At 49.1% G+C, this 24966-nt stretch overlaps 1 protein-coding gene across 1 annotated transcript in view; it reads left to right on the forward strand.

Moving 5' to 3' along the window:
- Positions 1-24966, forward strand: part of TTN (titin) — a 281827-nt gene that overhangs the window by 52212 nt on the left and 204649 nt on the right. The window contains exons 44-57 of the mRNA XM_059726268.1: positions 521-577; positions 14079-17591; positions 18384-18662; positions 19688-20251; positions 20830-21111; positions 21214-21492; positions 21911-22189; positions 22286-22564; positions 22694-22981; positions 23100-23378; positions 23523-23804; positions 23898-24176; positions 24284-24562; positions 24676-24954. Coding sequence (XP_059582251.1) covers positions 521-577; positions 14079-17591; positions 18384-18662; positions 19688-20251; positions 20830-21111; positions 21214-21492; positions 21911-22189; positions 22286-22564; positions 22694-22981; positions 23100-23378; positions 23523-23804; positions 23898-24176; positions 24284-24562; positions 24676-24954 — 7218 coding nt within the window. The remainder of the gene's footprint in view (positions 1-520; positions 578-14078; positions 17592-18383; positions 18663-19687; positions 20252-20829; positions 21112-21213; positions 21493-21910; positions 22190-22285; positions 22565-22693; positions 22982-23099; positions 23379-23522; positions 23805-23897; positions 24177-24283; positions 24563-24675; positions 24955-24966) is intronic.

The raw sequence follows: 24966 nt of genomic DNA on the forward strand, positions 1-24966 counted from the left end.
GATGGGCCACTGTGCAGTTTAAAATTACTGAAAGTTGCTCAAAATCAGAGGGGCAAATACAAGTGCAGAATAATTAATTCTGCAGGACAAGCCGAGTGCAGCACTCATCTGAGAGTGACAGGTTGGCAACTGCATGTTCCTTCCAAGTGTAAATTCCCCTTGCATACGACCATTGCATTCAAGTACGTTCAGTCAATACTAGGAGGCAGCAAAGAAAGAAAAAAACCTCATTAGTCTGCGGATTGCTGAATGTTTCCCTCATGGTGTTTAAGGCATGTTAAAGGCATGTTAAATTCTACAAAACAAAAAACTGTAGAGAAGAGTACAAGACAAACATGTTTTTAAGCATTCAGTCTCAGTTTCCTCAACTCTATTGGATGTTTGAGTTGTTTTGGCATGTACTTACATGTATGTACGTGTGAAATTTTGTATCAAAAGATATCAATAGTTTCAACTTCACTGAATGTTGTTTGATGCAATCAGCATTTTTTTACACAGTGATCTCTTCATTTTATTCTAGCTCTGGAAAAAGTTCTTCAAGAGAAGATAGAAGAACAGATTGAAATGGAAGTGAAAGGTATAGTCATAAATGAATGCTATCCCCTAGGAGCAAGTTAGCATAAAGATTTAGTAACAGCGTGAGAAGCTTTTATTTGCTTACATACAGTGCCCAACAGAAAAAGTAAATCATATTTTGGAACAGATTTGAATATGCTGCATGCTTGTTTTTGAAATGCTAAAGGATACTTGCATTATAACGATACTTGCATTACAAGGTTATTCAAGTTTTAAAATCAGTTTAAACTTTATAATTATGCAGCCATACTCTTACCTTCTAGTTCATGCTTTGCAGCTGTTCACAAAATCTTTTACTTGTTAAATTCTCATTGTAATGCATGAATAAGTTTAATTTGGAAGAAAGTTATAAAAATCTTAACTGAAATTATTTTTAAACAAGTTAGCAAGCTAATGTTAATCAGCTTAATGAACACAATTTGATGGATGGAGTATAATAGAAGCCCTCTGTTCTTTAGGATACATGAAAGCTACACTTTCCCATTCCCAAACACTTTCATGTACATACATTAATTCTTCATTATACATTTCTTACACTGGCTTGCAGATAGCATATGTGGTCCATGTTGCTTGCTTTTTTTGCATAACAATGTGAAGTTAGTGGCTGTATTAGTTCGAATAAACGCCTTCTCATTTCATTTTAGCTAATTACTTACTCTTACATTTTTTTTTATATCTTTCAAAATATTTTTTCTCAATTGTTTTAAATTTTACTTGTAATCAAAGGGATCAGAAAGGGCGTTTATTCTACTGTCTGCAAGTCAGGTAAGATTTTCTCCTTTGCCAACAAATGACACAGCTTTTCAGGCAGTGAAATGAAAACCCCCAAAAACCCATTAAACGCACAGGAACATGATATTTTGCGATTGATTTTGCTTGTTCAAGATGAAATTTCCACAGTCTGAAGAAAGAAAAGACAACGAACGATTTTCGTGTCAGAAACTTTAAAACAGAGCAAGGCATTGCGTTTATTCGAACAAATATGGTGAGTGAATTTTTTTCTCTGGATTTGTGATGAACTCTGTTGCATGCTTATTATTTAATTTAATATCTTGCCATTTCATTTCTTTTCAATTTTGGTTTGGTTTGCTTTTCAATGGCTTGGCCAAGGGGGCGGAATGTGCTGTAATGGCCTGTCCTTCTCTTGCAGAGCTCTTCTTTGAAAAGGAGCCAGAGACCCCCAAGAGGCAGGAAGACACGCTCAGGCCTTTCCATGATTCTGAAGCCTACACGGAGCGTGGCTTGGCCCCTGCTCCAGGCTGTACAAGCGGATCCTCTGGGACTCTGACACCTGCCTTCACACAGAGGCTGAAATTTAAGTCTGTGCTGGAGGGAGAGCCTGTAATTTTCCATTGTAAATTAGTCGCCTGTCCAACCCCCGCCATGAGCTGGTTCCATAACAACAAGCTGATCCTCAGGGATCCGCGTAAGATAATCAGGACCGAGAGCTCCCTGCCCGCTCATAGCTCCAGTCTGGAGGTGAAAGGGGTGCAGGAGAGGGACTCAGGCAGCTACAAGGTGCTTGCCATTAACAGTGTGGGGTCGGCTGAGTCCACCGCCTCACTGCTAGTGACTCGCAGAGTGGAGCAGACTTCTCCAGACCTGGATCTGCTGCAGGAGGCAGAATGGACCCACCAGAGCCTTGAGGGCCTGGCACAGCAGACAAAGGAGGCCAGGCTCAAGGTGGTGCTGAGGTGCACAGGCTCTCCCTTCGACAAGGGGCATGAGGCTGAAAAGATGCTGCGGGACTTGTCTGTGCTCAGGCGAACCATCCGCTTCCAGGAGGCCCCTGTGCTGAAGGCTCCAGCACTGGTGCATGAGAGGCAGAGGGTTGGGGTGGCTGGGGGAGAGTGGGCTCATGGGGGCAATGTGCTGCTGGATGAGGAAATCCAAAGGAAGCTGCAGAGGCTACGGGAAGCCAAACGGGCGCTGCGGGAGAAGCAGCGGGCAGCTGCCGACCTGCAGCTCAAGCCTGTGTCCACACTAGGGGCAAGGCTAAGCCAGGGGGAGGACATGAGCCCTCATTTCCCTGAGCCAAGGAAGGATCTCATGATCCTACCTGAGCCTGAGCCTAAGCCTGAGCCTAAGCCTGAGCCAGAGCACTTCCAGTCACAGATGCCTCAGATCGTGGGATTGCCTGACATGAGCACACAGGCAGAGGTGGCACCAATGCAGATGGCAGTGCAGGAGACAGCACTAGATGCAGCAGGAGACATCAGGCCCCAGCACTGGGCACCACAAAGTGCACAGGCAGCCTCTGAGCCCATCCTCTATGTGATGCTGGGTGAGCCTGGCAGTGAGCGCGAGAGCCCTGAGCAAGGGGTGCCTGAGCCAGTTACACTGCTGTCTGACATGCTCACGCTGAGCATTGGCAAGCCCCAGGTGAAGCAGTACCAGGAGAGCTCCACAACAAGCCAGGAGCCAGCACAGCCATGCATCACCAAGACGCAGCCCCACATTGCGGGGAAGGTGGAGGGCAACAGGACACAGCAGCCAGGGCCACCTTCCTTTGTCCGTGGGCTGTGGCCACAGAAAGTGGAGGAAGGACAAAGCTGCACATTTGTCTGCCGCTTCCGTGGCCACCCACCACCCACAGCCATGTGGTATAGCAATGAGTGCCCAGTGCCCCGCAGTGCCGACTACACCATGTGCACTAGCGATGGCCGCTCGGTGCTCACCTTCAACTGTGTGCACCGTAGCCACCAGGGCTCTGTCACCTGTGTCATCTTCAATCCGCATGGCACTGCCAGCACCTCAGCCATGCTGCAAGTGCAGTGCCAGGAGGCCAAGCCCCAACCCACAGGAGCCATCTGCCTTGCCTATGAGTTTGCCCAAGAGGATGAGGAAGAGCTGGCACTGGCCTTTGACAAGGAGCCCATGCCTGCCCAACCACCCTGTGAGTGTCCCTGGCCTGTGCCTGCTGCCCCAGACTCAGACTTCTTGGCACTGCCTGTGGAAATCAAGATCACTGCCCCTACTCCCAGCCCCGAGCAGGACGAGGAGCTTAAGGAGCCGCTACTGCCCACTGAGGGCACCCCTGAGCTGCCTGCCCAAGCCGGCAAGCACAAGTTCACATTCTCCTTTGAGGCAAGAAATGAGCCACCACACCTGCTCAAGGAGCTCCCTGAGTGCCTGCACTGCTGGGAGGGTGACTCACTCACACTGGAGTGCACCATTGCCGGGGAGCCACCGCCGGCTGTGGCCTGGCTTCAAAACGGTAGGGTCTTGACACCCTCCAAGAGGTTTAGGTTTGAGGAGGCAGGAGAGGGGACTTACAGGTTGTGCATTGAAGGTGCTTCCATCTTGGATGCTGGCACATACAAATGTGTTGCTGAGAACAAAGCAGGTGTAGTGGAGGCACTTTCTGAGGTTACAGTAAAGGCCCAAGAGCACGGCTTTCATGGCTTCTCAGAGCAGAGCAGAAGTATTGATCAGAAAATACAGATTGAGCAAACAGTGGTAAAGGAGCATTTGCAGGGCCTGTGCCAATTCCCTGCCAGGGACCAGCTACGTAGGAAGGACTATTCTTCAGGCCAGTACTTCCACTACCTCAGTGGGCTGAAGCAAGTGGAGCTCACCAAGGAGGAACCAAGGACATCATCCACAGAACTGGAATCCCAACTTCCTCCATTTGTGCCTGACATTAGGAAGCCCCTGCTTGCTAGCGAGCCAGCAAGGGAAAAGCTAGACTTCCAGCTCCAGGCTGGAGGAGGAGAGAAAACAAGCATGAGTGAACAATCGAAATTTAAGAAGGGAGAAGCTGAAGTGTCAACTTCAGTGGACGATTTAAGCCCGGTCCCACTGAGGGAAGAATTAAGAAGTCTGTCTGGAAAGCAAGATGAAATAAAACCAGAAATTATATATAAACGTGCAACCTCTGAGTTTGAAAATGTTGTTGACAGTCATACAGAGAAAACTGCATCCTGTAACACAGAAGAAGCTGCAGTTCACAATCTAGAATATGAAGTAAAGAGTGTGAAAGATAAAGTCACTGTTTTTGAGAAGATGCAGTACTTGAAAAATACGGTTCTGGAGGAATACAGTTTTAGAAGTGATGTTGCCGATGTACCACAGCAAGACAGTAAAAGCAAATCACTTGATACTAAAATGGAGCTAGAGTCCCAACTAGAGAGTCCGGCACACGAGCCAACCCTAAGTACCACCACAGAAGAAAGTCCTGACATTTTAGATACACCATTTATGAAAGTAAAGGATCAGATCCATGTCTTTGAGCAAACTCTTTGTGCACAGAGGAAGGAATCTGAGGATCATAGGTTTTTCAGTCCTATATCAAAGACTGTACAAGCGGATAGTCATCTGCATGCAGAAGATCATTTAAATAGCACATTTCAAGATTCACCTACCATAGAAAAGGAAGGCTTACCCTATTTGAGTGGGGAAAGTGGAGAATTTCAAGATTCATCTGAAATAAAACAGCTTGTAAGCCAACAAGAACCCAGTGGGCAACAAGAAATGTCAATAGAAGGGAAAGCACAAGATTTCAGAAGCTTTATGTGTGACAAAGAGGAAGATGTGTCTCTCCATGATAAAACCTTACTTGGCTTTGTAGAGATGGAACAGGAAGAAATGTATCACGATGAACAAACACTGACAAAACTAGAGCCTGATATGGACAACATCTCATTGTATTTAAAACAAACTGCTCCTATCATAGAAAACGTCAGTCAGGATCTTCAAGAGCAAGTTAAGATGCAACAGGAAAAATTACTTTTCATCAAGCAACATCCAATCTCCAAAACTGAGGCAGCTGATGGTGTGTTTGATTTAAAACAAGCTGCTTCTTTCCTAGAACATGTAGATGAGGATTTTCCAGAGCAAGTTAAGACACATCAGGAAGAAATATGTTTAATTGAGCAACCAGTGGCTCCAGCAGCTGAAGCAACCAATATTGTATTTGATCTAAAACAAGTTTATTCTGCTATAGAAAATATTGGTCAAGAACAAGAGAGACAACTGGAGAAGGATGAAATATATTTTGAAGGTCAACCTTCTGCTTCTGAGGAAATAGAAAGGAAGCCAGATTACATTGTAGAAAACTTGGAAAAAGCCATACCATTGGAAGTCTATCCCAGTCAAGAGTTTTCCCAAGAGATTGAAGCTGTGCAAGAAAAAGGTATTGGTCAGGAAGATTCATTATCTACAGGAAAAGAAGAACATGAAACTGAGGCCCTAGTGTTTGATCTAAAACAGCATGCAATGTGTTTCTCAGGAGAATTTCAGTCTAAAGAGTTTTTAGGGTTACCACAGGAAGAAATACATTCCTTAAACCAAATGGCCTCTCCTGAGACTGTGGAAACAGAAAGCTTCATACACCATTCACATAAAAATGATGCACTTGTAGAAGAAATATCTTTTAGTGAAGAACTTCACCAGAGTTACAAAATGAGACTGGAAAGAATTACTGGCCAAGAACAGACACTGTCAACAGAAACTGAGCAGCAAATATGTAAAAGTCCACATGAAGTAGATGACATTACCTTTTCTACTGAACAAGAACTATCTGCTCATGAACCTGAGAAAGGTATTAGTGTAGAGGAATCACTTAAGTCACAAAGTAAAGATTTTGTACTGGAGCAAGCAGAGGCTAAAGTGTCTGTAAGTTCGTATTCTCAAAATTTGGTGCAAGAAAGAGATGTGTCTGGGGGTGTGGAGCCACTGGAGAATGGAGAGCTTGAGACTCACAGCTTCATAGCAGACTTGAAAAAAGCTGCACTTGAGAAAAAGCACCAGGCAGTACTTAAACCAGAGAAAGAAGAAACACAGGTGCTTCAGGTAGAGCAGGCCCCAGAGAAGGAAATAAGCAGTATTTCTTTTAGTGAAAGCAGAAGTGAAATTATGGATTATACCAAAGCGGTTTCAGAAGAACATCTAACCCTTCAGCAGGAGTCAGAGACATCAGATAGGGAGATGTCTTTTGGTCAGTTCCTTCTCGAATTAAAACATGAAAAATCTGTAGTTCAGGAAGGAGAAATGAAAGAAGAGGAGATGAGCCTTGAGAAACATGAGCCTAAGGTGGAAGAGCAGCATGAACAAAACATTCCATTTCAGAGTAAGGAAGTTATAAAGGCCGCTGCAGGACATCTGAATGGAAAGGGCCTATCAGAAAATGTTTCTGAATTTGAAGAGCCAAAGGTTGCTCAGGAATCAGAACATGAGCCACACGTCTCTCTTACAAAATACTTGATCGCAGCTGGAGAGCAGGAAACTCCAGATTTCAAAGATAGGGCTGATAGGGCCTTTTATCACAGCGAGTCCATCACATCTTTGGAGGTTGAGGAGGTCACTTTCAGCACTGTTTATGACTTTTATAATCAGCAACAAGAACTGACCCGTCCACTTTCTCCTGAGTCTGAAATGTCGATTGAAATTGGAAGCACCAGTGGAGATGAACAGACAGAATCTGACCGATTCTACACACCACCATCCTCTGTTGAGACGTTTGAAACTCCCCGGTCATCCGAGTCCTACCACACACCCATTTCCACACCTGAGCGGTACTCCACCCCTTCTGAGGGGCCTCCCTTAAATACGGACTCCAGAAAGTCCCCCTCAGGTTCGGCAAGGGACAGTACTCCCCCAGAGTGCTACAGGACCCCCGCTGGAGACATTACTCCCCCTGAGCGCTACAGGACACCCACTGGAATCATTACTCCTCCTGAGTGCTACAGGACACCCACTGGAATCATTACTCCCCCTGAGCACTACAGGACACCCACTGGTGAATTTGAAGATGCCATGTCACCCGAATCTTACTACACACCCATTTCCACACCTGAACAGTACTCTACCCCCATGGAGGGGCTACCCTTAGGAAAGTCCCCCTCAGTGTCAGCAGGGGACAGTACTCCCCCAGAGCACTACAGGACCCCCACTGGTGAATTTGCAGAACCCAGAATGGTACATTCTCCTTTCCAAGAGAGGTCTCCTTCTGAAGATCAGGGTTCAGAGCTGTTTGACACCCCATGCGAGGCAATGGAGCCAAAGGGGAATGAAATGCCTCCTGCATTTATTAAACCCCTGACCAAGAGGAAGGTCTATGAAAACAGTACTTTAGGTTTTACTGCTGAAGTTACAGGCTTTCCTGTTCCTCTTGTGAAGTGGTACCGGAATAAATCATTTCTTGAACAAGATCAGAGAATCAAAATTGAAAAAGATGGTGATACATGTATTCTAGAAATCGGTAGCATTCAAAAATCAGAAGGAGGAGAATATATGTGCCATGCTGTGAACATCATAGGGGAAGCAAAAAGTATGGCCCAGGTGGAAGTTTTGTCTCAGGATGGGAGGTCTTTGGCCTTGCCCCCTCCAGTTATGCATCAACATGTTATGGAGTTTGACCTAGAACAGAATACAGGGTCCAGGTCCCCTTCCCCTCAAGAGATATTGTTGGAAGTGGAGTTGGATGAAAATGAGGTGAAGGAATTTGAAAAGCAGGTGAAAATAGTCACAACTCCTGAATTTAATCCTGACAACAAAAGTTTGATACTCTCTCTTGATGTCCTCCCATTAGCACTTGTGGAGCACACTGGCAGCTTGGTGGCCAAAGGAAACAAAGATGTGAAAATTGATTTTGAAGTCACTGAAATGCCCCCATGCTTTACCACACCCCTTGTTGATTTAGAAATTCCTGAAAAGTCAGAAGCAGTGTTTGAATGTGCAGTGACAGGGACCCCTACTCCAGTAGTACAGTGGTTTAAAGGAGAGACTTGCATTATGCCAGCTGCAGGGACACATGTTGTGAGTGACAAAAAGGGGCATCACAGCCTTATAGTTCAGAATGTAGGTCACTCTGATAGTGGCACATACCGGTGCAAAGCAACCAATAGCATAGGAGAAACTGTATGCAAAAGCTCCCTAGTGGTAACTGACTGGCAGAGAGCCGCTACCGAGGCAGATGGCGAGGTGTTGAGAGAGGTAGCTCTAGGCACTGCCGGTAGTGCTCCACAGAAATTCAATTTGCTGGTGGATAGTGCTATTCCAAATGGCAGCCAGACTGAAATAGAGCTCGAGTTTGAGTTTGAGCATGCCACTGATGATTCTCAGAAAGCAGTCCGGCTGGTCGCTGTCACAGAGGAGGAGCAGGAGGTGGAAGGAGAGAAATGTATCAGTATTAACTTAGATGTGTTCGCGGAGCCAGCCAAAGAGGAAGGGATTGAGTTCACTGCAGAAGCCTCAGAGAGCTGCTCCTTCGAATTCCAGGTCACGGAAGCCGCCCCAAGATTTATCAAGCACATTTCTGACTGTGATGCCTCTGAAGGAGCCTCTGCATGCTTCCAGTGCCTTGTGGATGGCTCCCCAAAACCCAGTGTCAGCTGGTACAAGGATGGAGTGTCGCTTCAAGGGGATAGATACTTTGTGGAAGAACGGCAGACAGGCTATCATAACCTGATTATTGGAAATCTAATCCAGAGCGATGCAGGGGAATACAAGTGTATGGCTACAAACAAGGCAGGGACTGCTGAGACAAGTGCTGTGTTAACAGTGTGCTAAATGTCCAGATGCCTTTCTGGATTAAACGCTAAACAGGTTTGTATCAGTCTTAGAATTCTATCAGTGAACATGTAACATTCATTTTAGCATCTTCCTTTCATGTGTCTGGAAGAGTGACGTTCACATCCCACAGCACACTGTCCATGTAAACTCTATTTTGGTAACTGGCATGGGAGGGAAGTAGCACAGATATTCCATTTAGGGATGAATTTTACACAAAATGAACTCCTTCCCCTCCCCTCCCGCCCCCATGCTTTGTAAAAGTATCAATTAAACAGTCATTCATATGTGTAAAAGGCCTTCGTTTCATGTATGTGTACATATTCCTGTGTTTGTTTAAAAGTACTATCATCTTTGTGCTAAGAACACCTAGCAATGATCTTGAAATACAAAGTCTGCCTTTTTCTTGTAACTTAAGTACTTTATGTAATCCAACTTCAGACATGCTTTGCAGTTTGAATACCGTACAGTGAAAGAACTCCTAAAATTGGCATTCCCCCTTCACAATGTTGTGTCAGCAATAAATAGTCTGTCCAGGTTATGTTCTAAAATGCTCACACATTTTTATACAGTCCCTAGTTCCAGCCAAACTCCCATTGTAGCCAGCTGGCCTGTTTCTAATTATGTAAATCTAAGATAACTTTGCTGACGTCCATGGACTTACACTGTTACAAAACCAGTCTAATTGAGATCAGAATCAGTCCCAATGTGAGTTTTGCTGTAATTAAAACTGAGTAGGGACTTCAGGGTTTATTTGTCTATTACTAAGTAATAAGCAAGCAACTATATTTTTGTATTATATCTTTAAGAGTTAGAGGTCAAAAATGGTCAAAAATATAATACATCAGCATACAATGTTACTGAGAGATTATTAAAATAAAACCTGTGTCCCCATACTCCAGTGCTGTGAATGAAAGGCACACAACAATAAAGAAACAGGATATTTTCACTTAATCTTTTCATTTACCTTTATAACTCAGTCTCCAGGGATTTGTTTTTTTAATTGTAGTCCTACCAACATAGACAGTTAAATATCTAAACCAGAAATTAACTGGATGCCTTTAAACTTTTATATGAAGCATTTTTTCAGCATAAGAACAGATAGTTTAGATTGGTACCATATTTAATGCAAGCAAATATTTTAGGATATGATCTAACAAAAAACAAAGTAATTGAGTGCAATAGTCAACATTGTGTTGAAGTGATCAATTTGAACCTAAGCTTCCACAAATAAAATGGGCAAAAATATTTTTAAATTTCTAAAACATTAACAATTAAGGAAGAAAAACATTTCTAAAACATTAACAATTAAGGAAGAAAAAATTATAAAGCATGTGACAGCTCTTTAGTTACCTATAATAAAATAGATGAAGCCCTAATTTTAGCAACTCTGGATTGTTGCTTTACAAGTGAATTATTATTTTGCTTCCTCATTACACAAGGTTAGGGCTACTTATTAATTTATGTCAGTTGACTTTCAAAATGTTTTTAAGAAGCATGATGACTTAAGACTTAAAATATTTCTGTGGTATATTCAATTATATTCATGCATGTTCTTATTTGTTATATTTGTTGTATACTCACACTGGGACTTGCATAACACAAGATTTGTGGCTTGTCAACACCATCAAACCCACTTAGAGTTCATTCTGAATTCTCACCTTCCACAGGGAACCTTAAAGCAGCTGGGAAACTTGAGTTAGGTGAAAGTTAGGTCACCTTAAAAATCCATGGCTGCACAGGAGAACTTATAATATTTTATATATATTAAACTTATAAAAATACATTTTAGTGAATCCCCATCAAATCAACCACCAATTAGGTTTCTTAACTAGTTTTGCAGACTCAGAAGACTACCATGGTGGGCAAAAGAGAATTATGCCTTTTGTGGTCATTTAAACCAAATATTCAAAGTTTTGGACTTCTTCCCATGGCTAATTTGCAACATTCCCAATAAAATACCTGGCTTTTCCACTGATGGTCTAACTTGCCTGATTGTACTTCTGAGCTAAACACTTTACTTATTTCCAGGTTATACAGGTGCCCAAGTCACGATGACTCAGAGACTCCAAAGTGGATATAATTTATTGCTTTTCCACTTTCCTTAGCCAAACCCTGCTAGTGCTAGGGGAAGACAAAATATTTTGATAACATTAACACCCATAGAATAAATGTTAGTACACATTAAAGTGCATATGCATAACATCACCATCATCAGTACAATGCAAGTTGAAAATAAATTAGAGAAATGAGAATGTGTGATCCAACATTGTGCTGGGTAGGAATAGTTTTGTATTGTATCAATATTCATTCCCTGTACAGGTGCGTACCACTTACTTATTTGTTAGGCACCAGATGAATGCATGAAATGTACTGTGTTGTAGATTAAATGCAAATAATTCTGGCCTGATCCAAAGCCTTTGAAGTCAAAGGGCCTTGTATCAGGATCTAAACAGTTATTTAAGGTTTAATTTACATTTGAAGCTGGCAAACATTTTTAGTAGAAATGGGCCAAAATCAAAACTTTAGATCCAGACAGGCCCAAACTTTGAGAAAATTCAAGTTCAGGTCTGAATTTTATGTCTTAGAGTTTCTATTTCTACTTTTAATGTTTACTTCTTAAATCTATATGTAAAAGTCTTGTTGTAAATGTCAGTTTTGTACATTGTGACTTGGGCCAGGGGTACTAAAATAAAAAATATTATCTGTGAAACTCTGAGATAAATTACACTGATAAAATCTAGAATAACTCCTGCTTTCAAAAAAGTTACTCCAGAGTTTCTGGTGCAACTAAGATCAGGAATGACCCTGTGTCTTCTAAAATTAATACTTAAACAGAAAATAAGAAATTTATTATTTCATTGTCAGGTTAAATGTCTTTTTTCATTCTTATGAACAGGGTATGTTAAAAAGATAAAAAATCAATATTTGTAATTGACATATTTGAATATCACTGCATATGATTTGTCTCTGAAATAAATATATAAACTATTTAAATTAATTGTCACTTGTACTTTATTAGTGACATGTGTAGGTAAAGTATTAAAAGCCACTCTTATAGATTTCCTGCATAGCTTACCTGCATAGCTTACCATCCTGAAACACACCAAATACATCAATTCTAGTGCCATGCTTTATGAAAACCTCTCAGACATTTCACTGAGATTCCTCCGTACAGCCTTTGTTAGGCCCAGCCCTGCCACCTGTCCTCCTGTTAGCTGACACCTTACTGTGGAAACTGTCCCAGCAGTTTCAATAGGTCTCCTGGTGCAGCAAGGTAGTATTCAAGGACAGTTTCTGGTGAATTTTTAGCCCATCACTCTTTCCCTGTGGGGAGGAGGAGGGGGAAAAAGCATTGTATCTGGAAGATGAGTGCCCAAAAGAGACAATTAGAATTAATCTGATGTAGTATTTTATGCTGTTTTTTTGCTTCTGTTAGAATGAGACAAAATGTTATTTTGTTAGACCTTCTTAGCCTTAAAACCTACAACTGCAAATATGTTGTCAGTTGTCAGAAAACATGGGAGACATTTTAAATATTTCCCAGACTATTCTAGGAACAAATACTGCAGGCCTTATCAGACAAAATTGAATGGATGTTTTGCCTAATAAAGACTGCAAGATTTGGTGCTCAAGCTCTTTTCTTGTTGGCACCGTTCCTGGATAATTTGAAATGTCCACTGAAGAACTAGAAATAACCCAGGTAAATTACTTCTCTGTAAGGAAGACTCTTTTGCAATCTCTTTTGGAAGTGATCTAGGCCAGGTACAGACATTATACTTTTACCCGTGTAAGTGATTGGAAACTGGTCTATACCTATAACAGAACAGAAGCCTGGCACACACAACTGGTCTATACCAGTAACAGAAGTTCAGCACACACAGACTGATTTAAAAATAGTAGAACGCAATCTAAGAGTTGTGCCCACCCCCCCCCCCACACACACACACACCAAAGGGTGAATATGCATTCTGTTCACTACTGATCTGAACTATGCTGCTTACAGAAAACTGTATAAGTTAAATTGATTCTGCCTCACGCTTTCTGAATGTATGTACCTAGCCCTAGAGGACAATTGGCACCATAGGCAACTGGAAGGGAGGCATGCGGGGGGGAGGGCACGAGTCCCCCCTAACAGGGCCATCCCTGATGCTGCCAGCAGCATCTGCGGGTGCTCACCAGCTCCATCCCCGCCACCAATGCCAACACCGGCTTCTGCGGGTACCCCCCACCCCCAGACTCAGGAAGCACCAGTCGCCCATGACTGGCACTCCCATCAAGATCTTCCCTGTTTTTTACCATTAAAAACAAATTTGTTACATTAGAAAAGAAAGATCTTTCTTAAATCCGAAAATCCAGAATGCTGAGAATTAAGGCTTTTAGTCTTATGGAAAACCTTCTGCCCAAATAATCCTGATCCTTAGCATCATTCTTTTATTTAATCCTCTGCATAATGTAGCTAATCCTAGCACAGTGAGTCCAAACAAGTTCCCACATAAATTGAGATGGATGTAATCTTTACCTCTGACTTCTTGGTAGTGCTGTAGATTTAAATCATGCCCTCATCTTTGTTCCTGTGTAGTTGTATATATGAATTTGTGCATATAAACTATGCATATAAATGTGTGAGGTTATTCTACTGTTTGAAATGCACAAATGTCACTATTCTGGTTTGTTTGGGTAAATTAAATTTCACAAAAGTACTGGGTCATATGGTGCCCTCAGTTTTTAACTGAACCCACCATTGATTCAGAAAGGAAACTGCCTTTATAAAACCCAGAGCATGATATGGCTCTCTATTTGGTGCAATTCCATATTTTTAAGAGTGGTGATGACTGTGAAAGGACTTCAAGTTCTTTGAGAACTGCTTTGTAGTGCTGAGAAGACAGTTGCACTGGCGGAGAGCCATTTGTTGCTATTCTCTGGTAGTTACTAAATACAGCTTTCTGACTAAGCATTTTAGTAAAATGAAATAATTTTTTCCCATACAGACTTTTCTAGCTCTCTTGTTGTGTCTGCTGAGGAAGAAAGAACGGAAAGTTACAGCAGCGGCCTTCAATTGTCTAATAGCGATAAAACACTTGAACTTCTGCCTGAACAAACCGTTTATTCCAGCAAATTAGAGGTGGAAACAGAGGAGGGCAGTGTCCCAGTTTTCCTCAAACACGTTTCCAGTGTTGAAGTCAGGCAGGGGGATGTAGCTAGACTCTCGGTTGTTGTTACTGGCAGTCCTAAACCTAAAGTTGAGTGGTTTTTCAGTGGAGTAAAGTTAATGTCTTCCACGGACTATACATTTGTATTCGAAGGCAATGCTTATAGTCTGATCATTCCCTATGCAAGAGCTGCAGACCAGGGAGAATATACTTGCACTGCGAGCAATAGGTGCGGGGAGACTGCGTGTAGTGCCTATCTTAAGGTAGAGCCAAAAGAGGCTGGAGAAGTCAGCAGGAAATGGGAGGTAGAGAGAGCCGTGGGGCCCTTCCCTCCCTGTTTTGTGAAGGAACCGGAATCCGTGGAGTGCGCTCGGGGGCTCGCTGCGGTGTTTGAGTACTCCGTGCTGGGAGAGCCCGCCCCGGCGGTTCGGTGGTTTAGGGGAAACCGGCAGATTTTCCCCAGCGGGTCTCACACTCTGCTCCACCACGTGGACGGCTCCGGGTCTCTGACGGTGCGCGAGTGTCAGGGAGACGATGCCGGGCTGTATACGTGCCAGGCCAGAAGCCCGCTGGGGGAAGCCGCTTGCTCTGCAGAACTGCGCGTGGTGCGGGGCGCCCCCGGGGCGCCCCCCTGCGCGGAGCCCGAAGTGGCGGCTGGGGCGCGGGGCGAGGCGGGGGGGGGCCCGCTGGAGGTCTCTTACGCGGCAGCTAAGACGATTTTAACCCCCCGAACAGCCACGGTCGAGTCCCCGAGGTTGGAAGAAAGCGCGAACGTCTCCCCTCTGGCGGAAGAGAGGGCGCTTCCCACGAGCCAGCCGCTTCTGCCGGCGGCTTTCGCTGCGGCCGAGGTCCGGGAGCAGCCGGGCCTCCTGGAGCAGCGCCTGGAGCCCATTGCCAGCCCGCCGCTCGGGCTCCGCGGGGCGCCCGAGCTCGGCCTGCCTGTGGTCCAGGAGCCGGGCAAGGAGAGGCCGCCGGCGCTGCGGGAGGGGAGGCCCCGCGCAGAGGGGGAGCCCTCCGTCGCCGACGAAGAGCGCGCCGGGAGCTCCCCCGCGGCGAGCCCGGCCCGCGAGCCCCGGCCGCTGCTGCACACCCCCGCCGTGGCAGACCTCGGCGAGCTGCCGAAAGAAAGCTCCGTGCCGCTCCCCGCGCGGGAGCCGGGAGACACCTTCCTCTCCGCCCTGGCGGCCGAGCAGCGGGAGATCCGCGACGCGCGCACCGAGGCACTGGGCGCCCTCCACGCCGCCGCGGAGGCTGGCCGGGCGCGGGAGCCGGGCGCCGAGCTCCGCCGGCCCCTCACCGCCCGCCCGCGCCTGCTGCTCAAGGAGGCCGCCCTGGACGCGCCGTCGGTGGAGCCGCAGGCCGCCGCCGAGCTGCTGCAGGGCCGGCCCGCGGCCGCCGCGGCCGTGACGGAGGAAGCGCTGCGGGTCCGGGCCGAGCGCGCGGGGTGGCTGGAGGCACGGGGCGGCGGCGGCGCGGAGGCGCGGCGGGAAGGCGAGCAGCCCTGGACGGCCGCGGTGGTGCGGGCGGCGGCGGCGCTGCCCAGCGAGGGGCGCGTCGAGGCGGCGGCGCCCGCGGAGGCGCACGCGGAGGCCCGGCGCAGCCCGGAGCTGCTGCGATGCGCGCTGGCGCAGGACCAGACTCCCGTGAGCCCGGAGGCCGCCGAGCCGCTGCCCGAGCCGGCCGAGACGACGAGCGCCGCGGCGGGCACGGAGCCGCCCCCCGCCCTGCTGCTGCCCAGCGCGCGGCTCGAGCAGGCGCTGCCCAAGGAGGGGCTCCTGGCCCGCGGCGACCCCGCGCCCGCCGCGGCTGCCGCGCAGAGGGTGCGCAGGGCGCTGGGGCGGGCCGCCGCCACGGAGGAGCGGGCCGCGCTGCGGGCCGAGGCGCTGGGCAGGCTGCTGGGCGGCGCGGAGGCTGCGCTGGCCCGTGCGGGCGCCGAGCCCCGCCCGCTGCCCTGCTCGCTGGCCGTGGCCGAGGCGGCGCCGCTGCGCAAGGAGCGCGTCCTGGAGGCCGCCGAGGAGGCGCAGCGGGCGGGCGCGGGGCAAGAGGCGGCCCGCGCCGCGCTGCAGCTGCCCGGCGTGGCGGAGCGCTGGGCGCTGGCGGAGGAGCACGCGGAGGCGCTGGCGGGGGCTGCGCCGCAGCGCGCCCGGGCGGGAGCCGCGGCCCGAGTGCCCTGGCAGGCGGCGGGCACCGAGGCGCCGGGCGCCGGGCTGGAGAGCGCCCCCGCGCTGGGCGCTGCCGAGCAGGACTCTGCGGCCCGCATCCGGGAGGGGCAGGCCGTGCGGCTCCCCTTGGCGCTGCACGAGCCGCGGGCCCTGCAGGAGGAGCGCGCCGCCCCGCTCCCACGCCCCGACGCCCGCACCGCCGCGCCCCGGACGCCCCGCGCGGAGCCCGCGAGCGCGGCCGAGGTGGGGCGCAGCCCGCTGCTTGCCAAGGAGCGCCCGCTCGCGGCCCGCGGGCCGCCCCCCGGCTGCCGCCTGGCCCCGCGGCTTCAGGCCGGGGCCGCGCTCAACGCCGCGCTTAGCAGCGAGCCCCACATCTGCTCGTGCGAGCGGCCGGCGGGCAGCGCCGGCGGGGAGGCGAGCGCCGCCAGGGTCAGCGAGGAGGCGAAGCCAGCCCTGGCCGCCTGCCTCGTCCGCGCCCGGCTGGAAGACGCGGCGGCGACCCTGGATGCAGAAGAGCCCGGCGCTTTGGACCCCGTCCCACGGCACCAGGCGGCCTCCGCCCGTTCCCCTGCCCTGGTCCTGGCAGCGGCGGCTGTCAGCGCCGCCCCGGCACACGTGGAGCCCGTGGGGCGCCTCCCCGCGGCGCGGGAGCCTCAGCGGGCTCGAGGCACCGTGGAGATAGCGGCGGAGCCGGAGGAGCCCCGGGCTGCCCGCGCCGCCCCAGCCGCCGGCATCGGGAGGCGCATCCCCGACGTGGGCGCGGGCGCACTCACCGCCCACCTGGCCGCGGCCGCCGCCCCGCTGGAAACCCCCGCCGAGACCCTGCACGTGGAGGAGCAGAAGGAAGAGATCCGCGAGGAGGGCGGGGGGGAGGCCGGAGAAGCGGAGGGGCAGGTAGCGGGGGAGGCTCGCGCAGAGCTCCGCAGGGAGCTGGTGGATATGGTTGTGGAGGAAGGCGGGAGCATCAGTCTCGTAGCGGTCATCGCCGGGGCCAAGACGGTCAATTGGCTTTTCCAAGGTAAAGCGGTTTCTTCAGGCAAACGGTTCAAGTGCGCACGAGACCAGGACACGTACACACTAGTAATCAGCAAAGCGTGCAAGGAGGTGCACGAAGGAGAGTATGCCTGTGAGGCTCTGAATGGCGGTGGAAAAACAGCGACAGCCGCGAAACTCACAGTTGTAACAAGAGGTTGGGGATCAAATCCTGTTGCCCTCTAATACTCACTAATGCACTCGTGCCGCAGAGACCGTTTGATCTGTATCTCCCCCGATACAGATACGAGACTCAGGGCGACTCCCTTAATGCCATCACAGCACTAACAGCGGTTTCGCCCTTTCTCTTTCTTCTCTCACCGTTTCTCTCACATTCTGGAAGTTGTTCACTTTTCCCGCCCCCACCTGCGACTCCGCGTATTTCCCACCTTTTTGGCATCGCTCTGGTTCTCGCTCTAGCTTGAGCCTCATATAAGCGAGGTTCAAGCGGGCCCACGTGTCACTTTTGCCTGCCTCGGAATTTCTTAACAGCGCATGTCGTGCACCGACACCTGCCCCCGTGTCCACCGAGCGGCCATCGGGTCCCTGGTTTCACCCTTCTCATCACGGCCACAGGTCTTGGGCACCATCACCCCGTCTTAGCCCAGTCTCATGCACTTCTTCATCGTCCGCTGTTCCAGCACAACGTGGTATATACTTCTATATCACATTGTGATGCATGAGGCCGGTGCTGTCACCGCGCTGTCTTCCTCTGATCCCATTCTGCGTTTGCACCCTGGTTCCTTCTGTTCAGTAGGTTTGGCACTGCTCACGGTCTGCTTTCAGTGTTTGACGGTCATTCTTTGTTTTTTATTTTTCCTTTACAGTCACTTTCCTTGGATTGCTAGTAAATCACCCCTGTAGATGTCAGTCGGTCAGTTCATTAACAGCTGTTTCTCAAAAATGCCAGCGGGCGTGTATTTGAAACCTGTTGTGCTTCTGATTCCAGTTGCCCCGATCCTCAGGAGGAGGCTGGAGTCGCAGGAAGTAGCCGCTAACCACCTGGCCAAGTTCACCTGCGAGATTGAGGCGGCCCCTAACGTTAGATTCCAGTGGTATAGAAGTGGCCGAGAAATATACGACGGGGACAAGTTTTCCATTCGCACCTCGAACTACATCTCCACGCTGGAGATCCCCAGGCCGCAAGTAGTTGACTGTGGAGACTACAGCTGCAAGGCTTCCAACCAATACGGCAGTGTAAGCTCCACTGCGGTTTTAAAGGTGTCTGGTAAGTGCGGTGCCTTCATCTGATCTCCTTTCATTGTGAACACCCCGACACTTTCAAATGGTTTTCTTTGTTGTGGTTTTTTTTTTATGATTTGTCTTACGGCACGCGGATCCAAGCAGGTGCAAAGGCCGAAGAGGACAGAACTTTGCCAGTGCCGGGTTCGGGTGTTTTCTGCATCCCGAGGAGGAAACAGCTGGCAGTCGGGTGCCACGGGGGGATGGGATGGGATGGGCCGGGCGGGGATTACATCCACTCGAAACAGATACTGTGTTTATTTCAATGGAGGGATTCTTGAAGAGGGTTCATTTCACCTCCAGCAAATGCACGTAAGTGTGTTCTCGTTTATTTGGAAAAAATAATCCCCTCTTTTTTCCTCGGTGTCTGAAGCAAGAAGAAGTGTCTTCACCAGCAAGAATAAAAGTCTGCATGATTTGTCATATATTCCATTCACCCACGTGGGGAGGAGGGTGGCTAGGGTCCAGTTCCCTTCCTCTGACAGTTGTACAAACCTTTCCCTCCTAGTACTTACTCATGTGGGAGGCTCGGTTTCATTGAACGGTCAAGCACCTTGATTAAAGGAACAATTATGAGAGCGGGCAGTTGTCTTAGGGAGCCAAGGGTACCTATCGGCCTATCTCAGTTTACTGAATATTCAATTACTACATTGAAACGCACACATTTTTAATACACCCTCTTCCCTCCTCCCGTATATTTTACTGGTTGAGCGGGTTTGGGTTTGATTCGTGTCTTTTTTTATTGCTTTGTCCTGGATCCGATATTCCTGGTTAAATCATTGACATTAGTAACTTGAGTCTACAAGTCGATACAAGTCTATAGGTACTTACCAGGTGTAACCCAGGCTTTGGATGTTACGTACCGTCCCAGAGGGGCAGATGACCTGGACTCCTTTCTTCCTAGTATCGTTTGTCCTCTTCATTGCTCACCTCTTCTTTTGGCCAGTTTGCAATGCGTGACCTCCACTTGCCGCCCTTGGACCTGTAACTGAGCAGCCCTTTCTTTTGCAGAAGCGTTTCCTCCAACCTTTCTGACCCGACCCGAATCTATCACCACTTTCGTGGGGAAAAGCGCCCGGTTCCTGTGCACGGTGTCCGGTACCCCGGTCATCGAGGCGGTGTGGCAGAAAGACGGCGCCGCCATCGCCTCTTCCGACCATCACCGCATTTCCTCGGTCGAGAACAAACACGTCCTTGAAATCTCCTCTCTGACCGTGAGCGACAGGGGGGTTTACTCTTGTAAGGCCTCCAACAAGTTCGGCGCGGACATCTGCCAGGCGGAAATGGTCATTATCGACAAGCCGCATTTCATCAAGGTGCTGCAGTCCACGCAGTCCCCTGTCAACAAGAAGGTCCGCCTGGAGTGCCAGGTGGACGAAGACAGGAAGGTGACCGTCGTGTGGACAAAGGACGGCAACAAGATCCCTCCTGGCAAGGATTATAAGATTTACTTCGAGGACAAAACAGCAGCGCTAGAAATCCCGCTGGCCAAACTGAAGGACTCGGGACACTACGTGTGCACCGCCTCCAACGAGGCGGGCAGCAGCTCCTCCTCCGCTACTGTAGCAGTCAGAGGTAAGGCCGGGGCCGGATTAAGGCACATGCCTAGGGCCCTAAGTGAAGAAGAGGCCCAGTTGTGCTTATTTTACATGTTATAATTATTGAGTGAAAAAAGTAATATAAATATACAGTATTACCTAGGGGCCCAGGAGTTTGTTTGCCTAGGGCCCCACTAAAGGGTGAATCTGGCACTGGGTAAGACCAGGTTTCATCTGCTCTTGGCTTTCTTCTTCTCCCTGGGGAGGGGAGGATGGGGGGGATTGGGGAGGGGGGCCTGCTCTTCCAAGCCGGTGAAAAAAAGAAACCTCACGTTCCTGTCTTCATCGTCCCTTCCGTGTCTGCTGTCCAGTCGTTCCTAGTTTCCGATGTCCTTTCTGCCACCTGAAGATGTCGTTTTTTCCCCCGCAAGCACTCCGGTTTTTGCCTGGTGGTGGGGTTTATTTCCTGGAAGATCTCATTAAGGAATGTGATCTTGGGGCTGGGCCTCGGCTGGGATCGGGCCCGGCTCCTCGGAAAGCGCTGGTTTGTTAGGCGCCGACTCACTCTTCCAGGGCTCCCTGCTTCAAGTGTCTTTTCTTTTTTGACATCTTCAGAGCCCCCAACCTTCGTGAAGAAGGCGGATCCGTCTTACTTGCTGACACCGGGCGACTCGGCTCGCCTTCAGTGCAAAGTCAAAGGCTCTCCTGACATCCAAGTGACCTGGTTCAAGAACAACAAAGAGATCCGGGAAAGCAACAAGCACAACATGTCCTTCGTGAACTTTGTGGCCGTGCTAGACATTTCCGACATGAAAGTTGAGGATAGTGGAAGTTACTCGTGCGAAATAGCTAATGATGTCGGCAGCGATAGCTGCAGTACTGAAATAGTTGTCAAAGGTTTGTGCTCACGGTCACTGGCCATTTTATTTGGGAGATGTGGCTTTCTCTTTGGGGCCCGGGAACTAATTCTTTCTTTCCTCGTGCCTTAATGCTTTATAGAAGCCCCAACTTTCATCAAAACCCTCGAGCCAGCCGAGATCGTGAAAGGAACAAATGCCATTCTTCAGTGCGAGGTGGCTGGCACCGGCCCTTTCGAAATCGGCTGGTTCAAAGACAAGAAGCAGATCCGCAGTAGTAAAAAATACAGGCTGACCTCTCAGAAGTTTGTGATTTCTCTGGAGGTTTCCTCATTTAATAGTGCGGATGTTGGTGAATACGAGTGTTCAGTAGCCAACGAAGTTGGGAAATGCATATGCAGTGCCACATTCATACTGAAAGGTCAGTGAGTCAAAGACAACTCTTTTGCCGCCTTGTGGAAACAAATGACTTAAGAAAATCTTAAGAAAATCTTATTTCTTTAAAAAAAGTATCGGGTTTATCGTCTTTCCTGCTGCTCTTTAGCGTGCTGTAATGTCCTGCCTATATCTTTGGTAGCTAAGTCCAGTGCAACCTCCAAAGCAAGCAACCAGGAGCAACTCGGTGTCTCTGCCCTCCCCCCCCCCCCCCCGGGTGCTGTCGAGTGATGCATTCACTGCAGCCATATCCTCCTTCTCCCTCCTGCCCGTAGATAACTTAAGTAGTGCACCAATGCTGTCCACTGGACAAGGGGATTTTAACAAATAACACGTGATGTGCAGTATCCGGGGGCTCAGGACGATGCACTTACTAATCCGTGAGTTTTTCTCTTTTGAACTAGAACCACCATCTTTTGTTAAGAAAATCGAAAACGTGACTGCCCTGGTGGGAGACACGGTTACCTTACAAGCCGTTGTCAAAGGGTCAGATCCCATTTCTGTCACATGGATGAAGGGAAAAGACATTATTAAAGACGATCACAAAGTCAAAGTGACCTTTGAGCATGGCCTTGCAACGTTGCAGATCGCTGGTGTCCAGCTTAGCGCGGGGGGCAAGTACACGTGCGTGGCCGAGAACGATGCGGGAAGTCAAACGTGCTTCGGAGAACTGGCAGTGAAAGGTCAGTGCAGGGCACGCTGGCTTCCCGGAGACTTCGGCAGAGCAGGGGAAGTGGCTCCGATTTGTCCTTAATGCCAAGTCTTTGATTCTGTTATAGAACCCGCCAAAATTATTGAGAAAGCAGAAGTGATTGAGGTGACCGCGGGAGACCCAGTCATTCTGGAGTACACCGTGGCAGGCACTCCCGAGTTAAAAACCAAGTGGTTCAAAGACGGCAGGCCGCTGGCTGCCAGCAAAAAGTTCAGGATCAGTTTTAAAAATAACGTTGCGCAGCTAAAGTTTTATGCCGCCGAGATCCAGGATAGCGGCGAGTACACCTTTGAGATCTCTAATGACGTTGGGCTCAGCGCCTGCACCACCAGCTTTACCGTCTTAGGTTGGTATCTTGTCTTTGCAAAGCCCAGCCTTGCCCCGACCTGCGGCCCTACAAAGCAGTGGGCAGTTTAGCCCTGGGTTCCCTCTTTTTCACGCGGTTGGTTTCTTGTCTTTGCTCTGCACCCGACAGATCGTACCCTCCCTCCCTTCTTTACTAAACCCCTGCGGAACGTGGACAGCATCGTCAGCGGCTCCTGCCGCCTGGACTGCAAGGTCGCGGGCTCCCTCCCCATGACGGTGTCCTGGTTTAAGCGCGACACCGAGATCAAGACCAGCGCCAAGTACACTGTGCACTTTGCGGAAGGCTCAGCCTCTCTGGAGATAAAACATCTAGACACGAACGATGCTGGACTTTATACTTGCAGGGCAACCAACTCTGCGGGCGTTAAAGAGAGCAGTAGCACGTTGTTCGTGAAAGGTTTGGCAGACCGCCTTCTTGCATTTCCCTTTGCATGATGTAACCATTCCTTCTTCCCCGCCAGCGCAGCCGACTCTTCCTTACTCTTTTGTGATTGTTTCTTTTCAACGCCATTTAGAGCCCCCCAGCTTTGTAGTAGAGCCGGAGTCTCAGGAAATAGTGCCGGGATCCACGGTGCGGTTGAAGAGCACCTTCAAAGGGACGACGCCGCTCACAATCAAGTGGTTTAAGGGTGACACGGAGCTGGAGATCGGCGGGGCCTGCTTTATCTTGACAGAGCAGCTAGCCAGTTACCTGGAGCTGTACGCCGTCAAACCTGCCGACTCCGGGGAATACATTTGCAAAGCCAGCAACTTGGCCGGTTCCGTGGCGCGCAGTGCAAACTTGTTTGTGAAAGGTTTGCGTCTCCTTCCTTTCTCCCCTCCCGGCCGTGAGTGGTCGGGCCGCCTTCCGCCCTGCACCGGGGCCCGAGGGAGGCAGCCTGGCTCTCGGGAATCCTTGTCCTCTGTCTTTGCTCTTACCGCCTGTCTTCAATCCCCAGAGCCCGCTGCCTTCGTGGAGAGGCTCGAGCCGTCCCGGCTGTTAAAGAAAGGCGATTACGCGCAGCTGGCCTGTAAAGTGACTGGGTCCCCTGAGATCAAAATCACATGGTTCAAGAATGACAGGGAAATTAAAGAGCGCGACAAATACAAAATGTCTTTCGCCAAGTCCATGGCGATTCTTAAACTTATAGATGTCGCCATTGAAGACAGTGGGGAATATCTCTGTGAGGCAAGAAATGATGCTGGCAAGGATACTTGCAGCAGTATTGTCACAGTCAAAGGTTTGTGCTAGATCCCCTGCCCCCGATCCCCTATGGTTCATTTTACCATTAAAAGATCCCAAGGCAAACGAACCTCTCTCTCCTGCACTATAGAGTCCCCTTACTTTAGCAAGGAGTTTGAGCCCATGGAGGTACTAAAAGACTCGGATGTTGTGCTGGAGTGCGAAGTGCTGGGTACTCCTCCCTTTGAAGTGTTCTGGGTGAAGGACGATAAACCGGTGAGAAGCAGTAAGAAGCACAGGATAACCGCTGAGGAATCCTTGATCAGCCTGCACATTTTCAGGTTTGATTCTTCAGACGCTGGTGAATACCAGTGCAGGGTGACAAATGACGTCGGAACCTGCTTCTGTAGCTCTGAGGTGGTCCTGAAAGGTTAGTCCCTTCGGCATCACACCATCTGGCGTGTGTTCTTCTAAATTGGACCGCTCTGCTCTGCAGCGGACACTTCCTAAAAAAAAAATCTGTTTTCCTCCCACTAGAACCTCCGCAATTTGTGAAGAGAATTGAAAATATTAGCTCCCTCCGAGGAGGCACGGTTGTGTTTCAGGCTGCCATTAAAGGCTCCTTGCCCATCACTGTCTCTTGGTTGAAAGATAATGATGAAGTCGTTGAGGACAACAACGTGAAAATGACCTTTGTGAACAATGTAGCCACTCTCATGATCAGGTCTATTGAACTGAAGCATGATGGGAAATACTTCTGTCAGGCTAAAAACGATGCAGGCATTCAGAGATGCTCCGCTTTGCTCACAGTGAAAGGTTAGTTTAACACGAGATGCTTTCAAAGTAACCGAGCAATAGCCTTTTCCTTTGAACCATAGTCACACGTGGGCACGCACCTAACAAGCTGTATCTCCCTGTACCTACCGCAGAACCTGCAACTATCGTTGAAAAGGCTGTGTCCATAGATGTTACTGAGGGTGACCCCGCCACCTTGCAGTGTAAATTTTCAGGAACTAAAGACATCACAGTCAAATGGTACAAAGACGGCAAGGAGCTGACTTTGGGCCCGAAATACAAAATCAGTGTTACAGACACGGTGTCCGTCCTGAAGGTTGTGCACGCGGAAAAGAAGGACAGTGGGGAGTACACTTTCGAGGTTCTCAACGATGTCGGGAGCAGCAGCTGTACAGCTAGCATTAGTGTGCTAGGTGTGTATCGTG

The sequence above is a fragment of the Alligator mississippiensis genome, chromosome 4 (genome assembly GCF_030867095.1).
Source record: "Alligator mississippiensis isolate rAllMis1 chromosome 4, rAllMis1, whole genome shotgun sequence".
In the NCBI taxonomy this organism is placed as follows: Eukaryota; Metazoa; Chordata; order Crocodylia; family Alligatoridae; genus Alligator; species Alligator mississippiensis.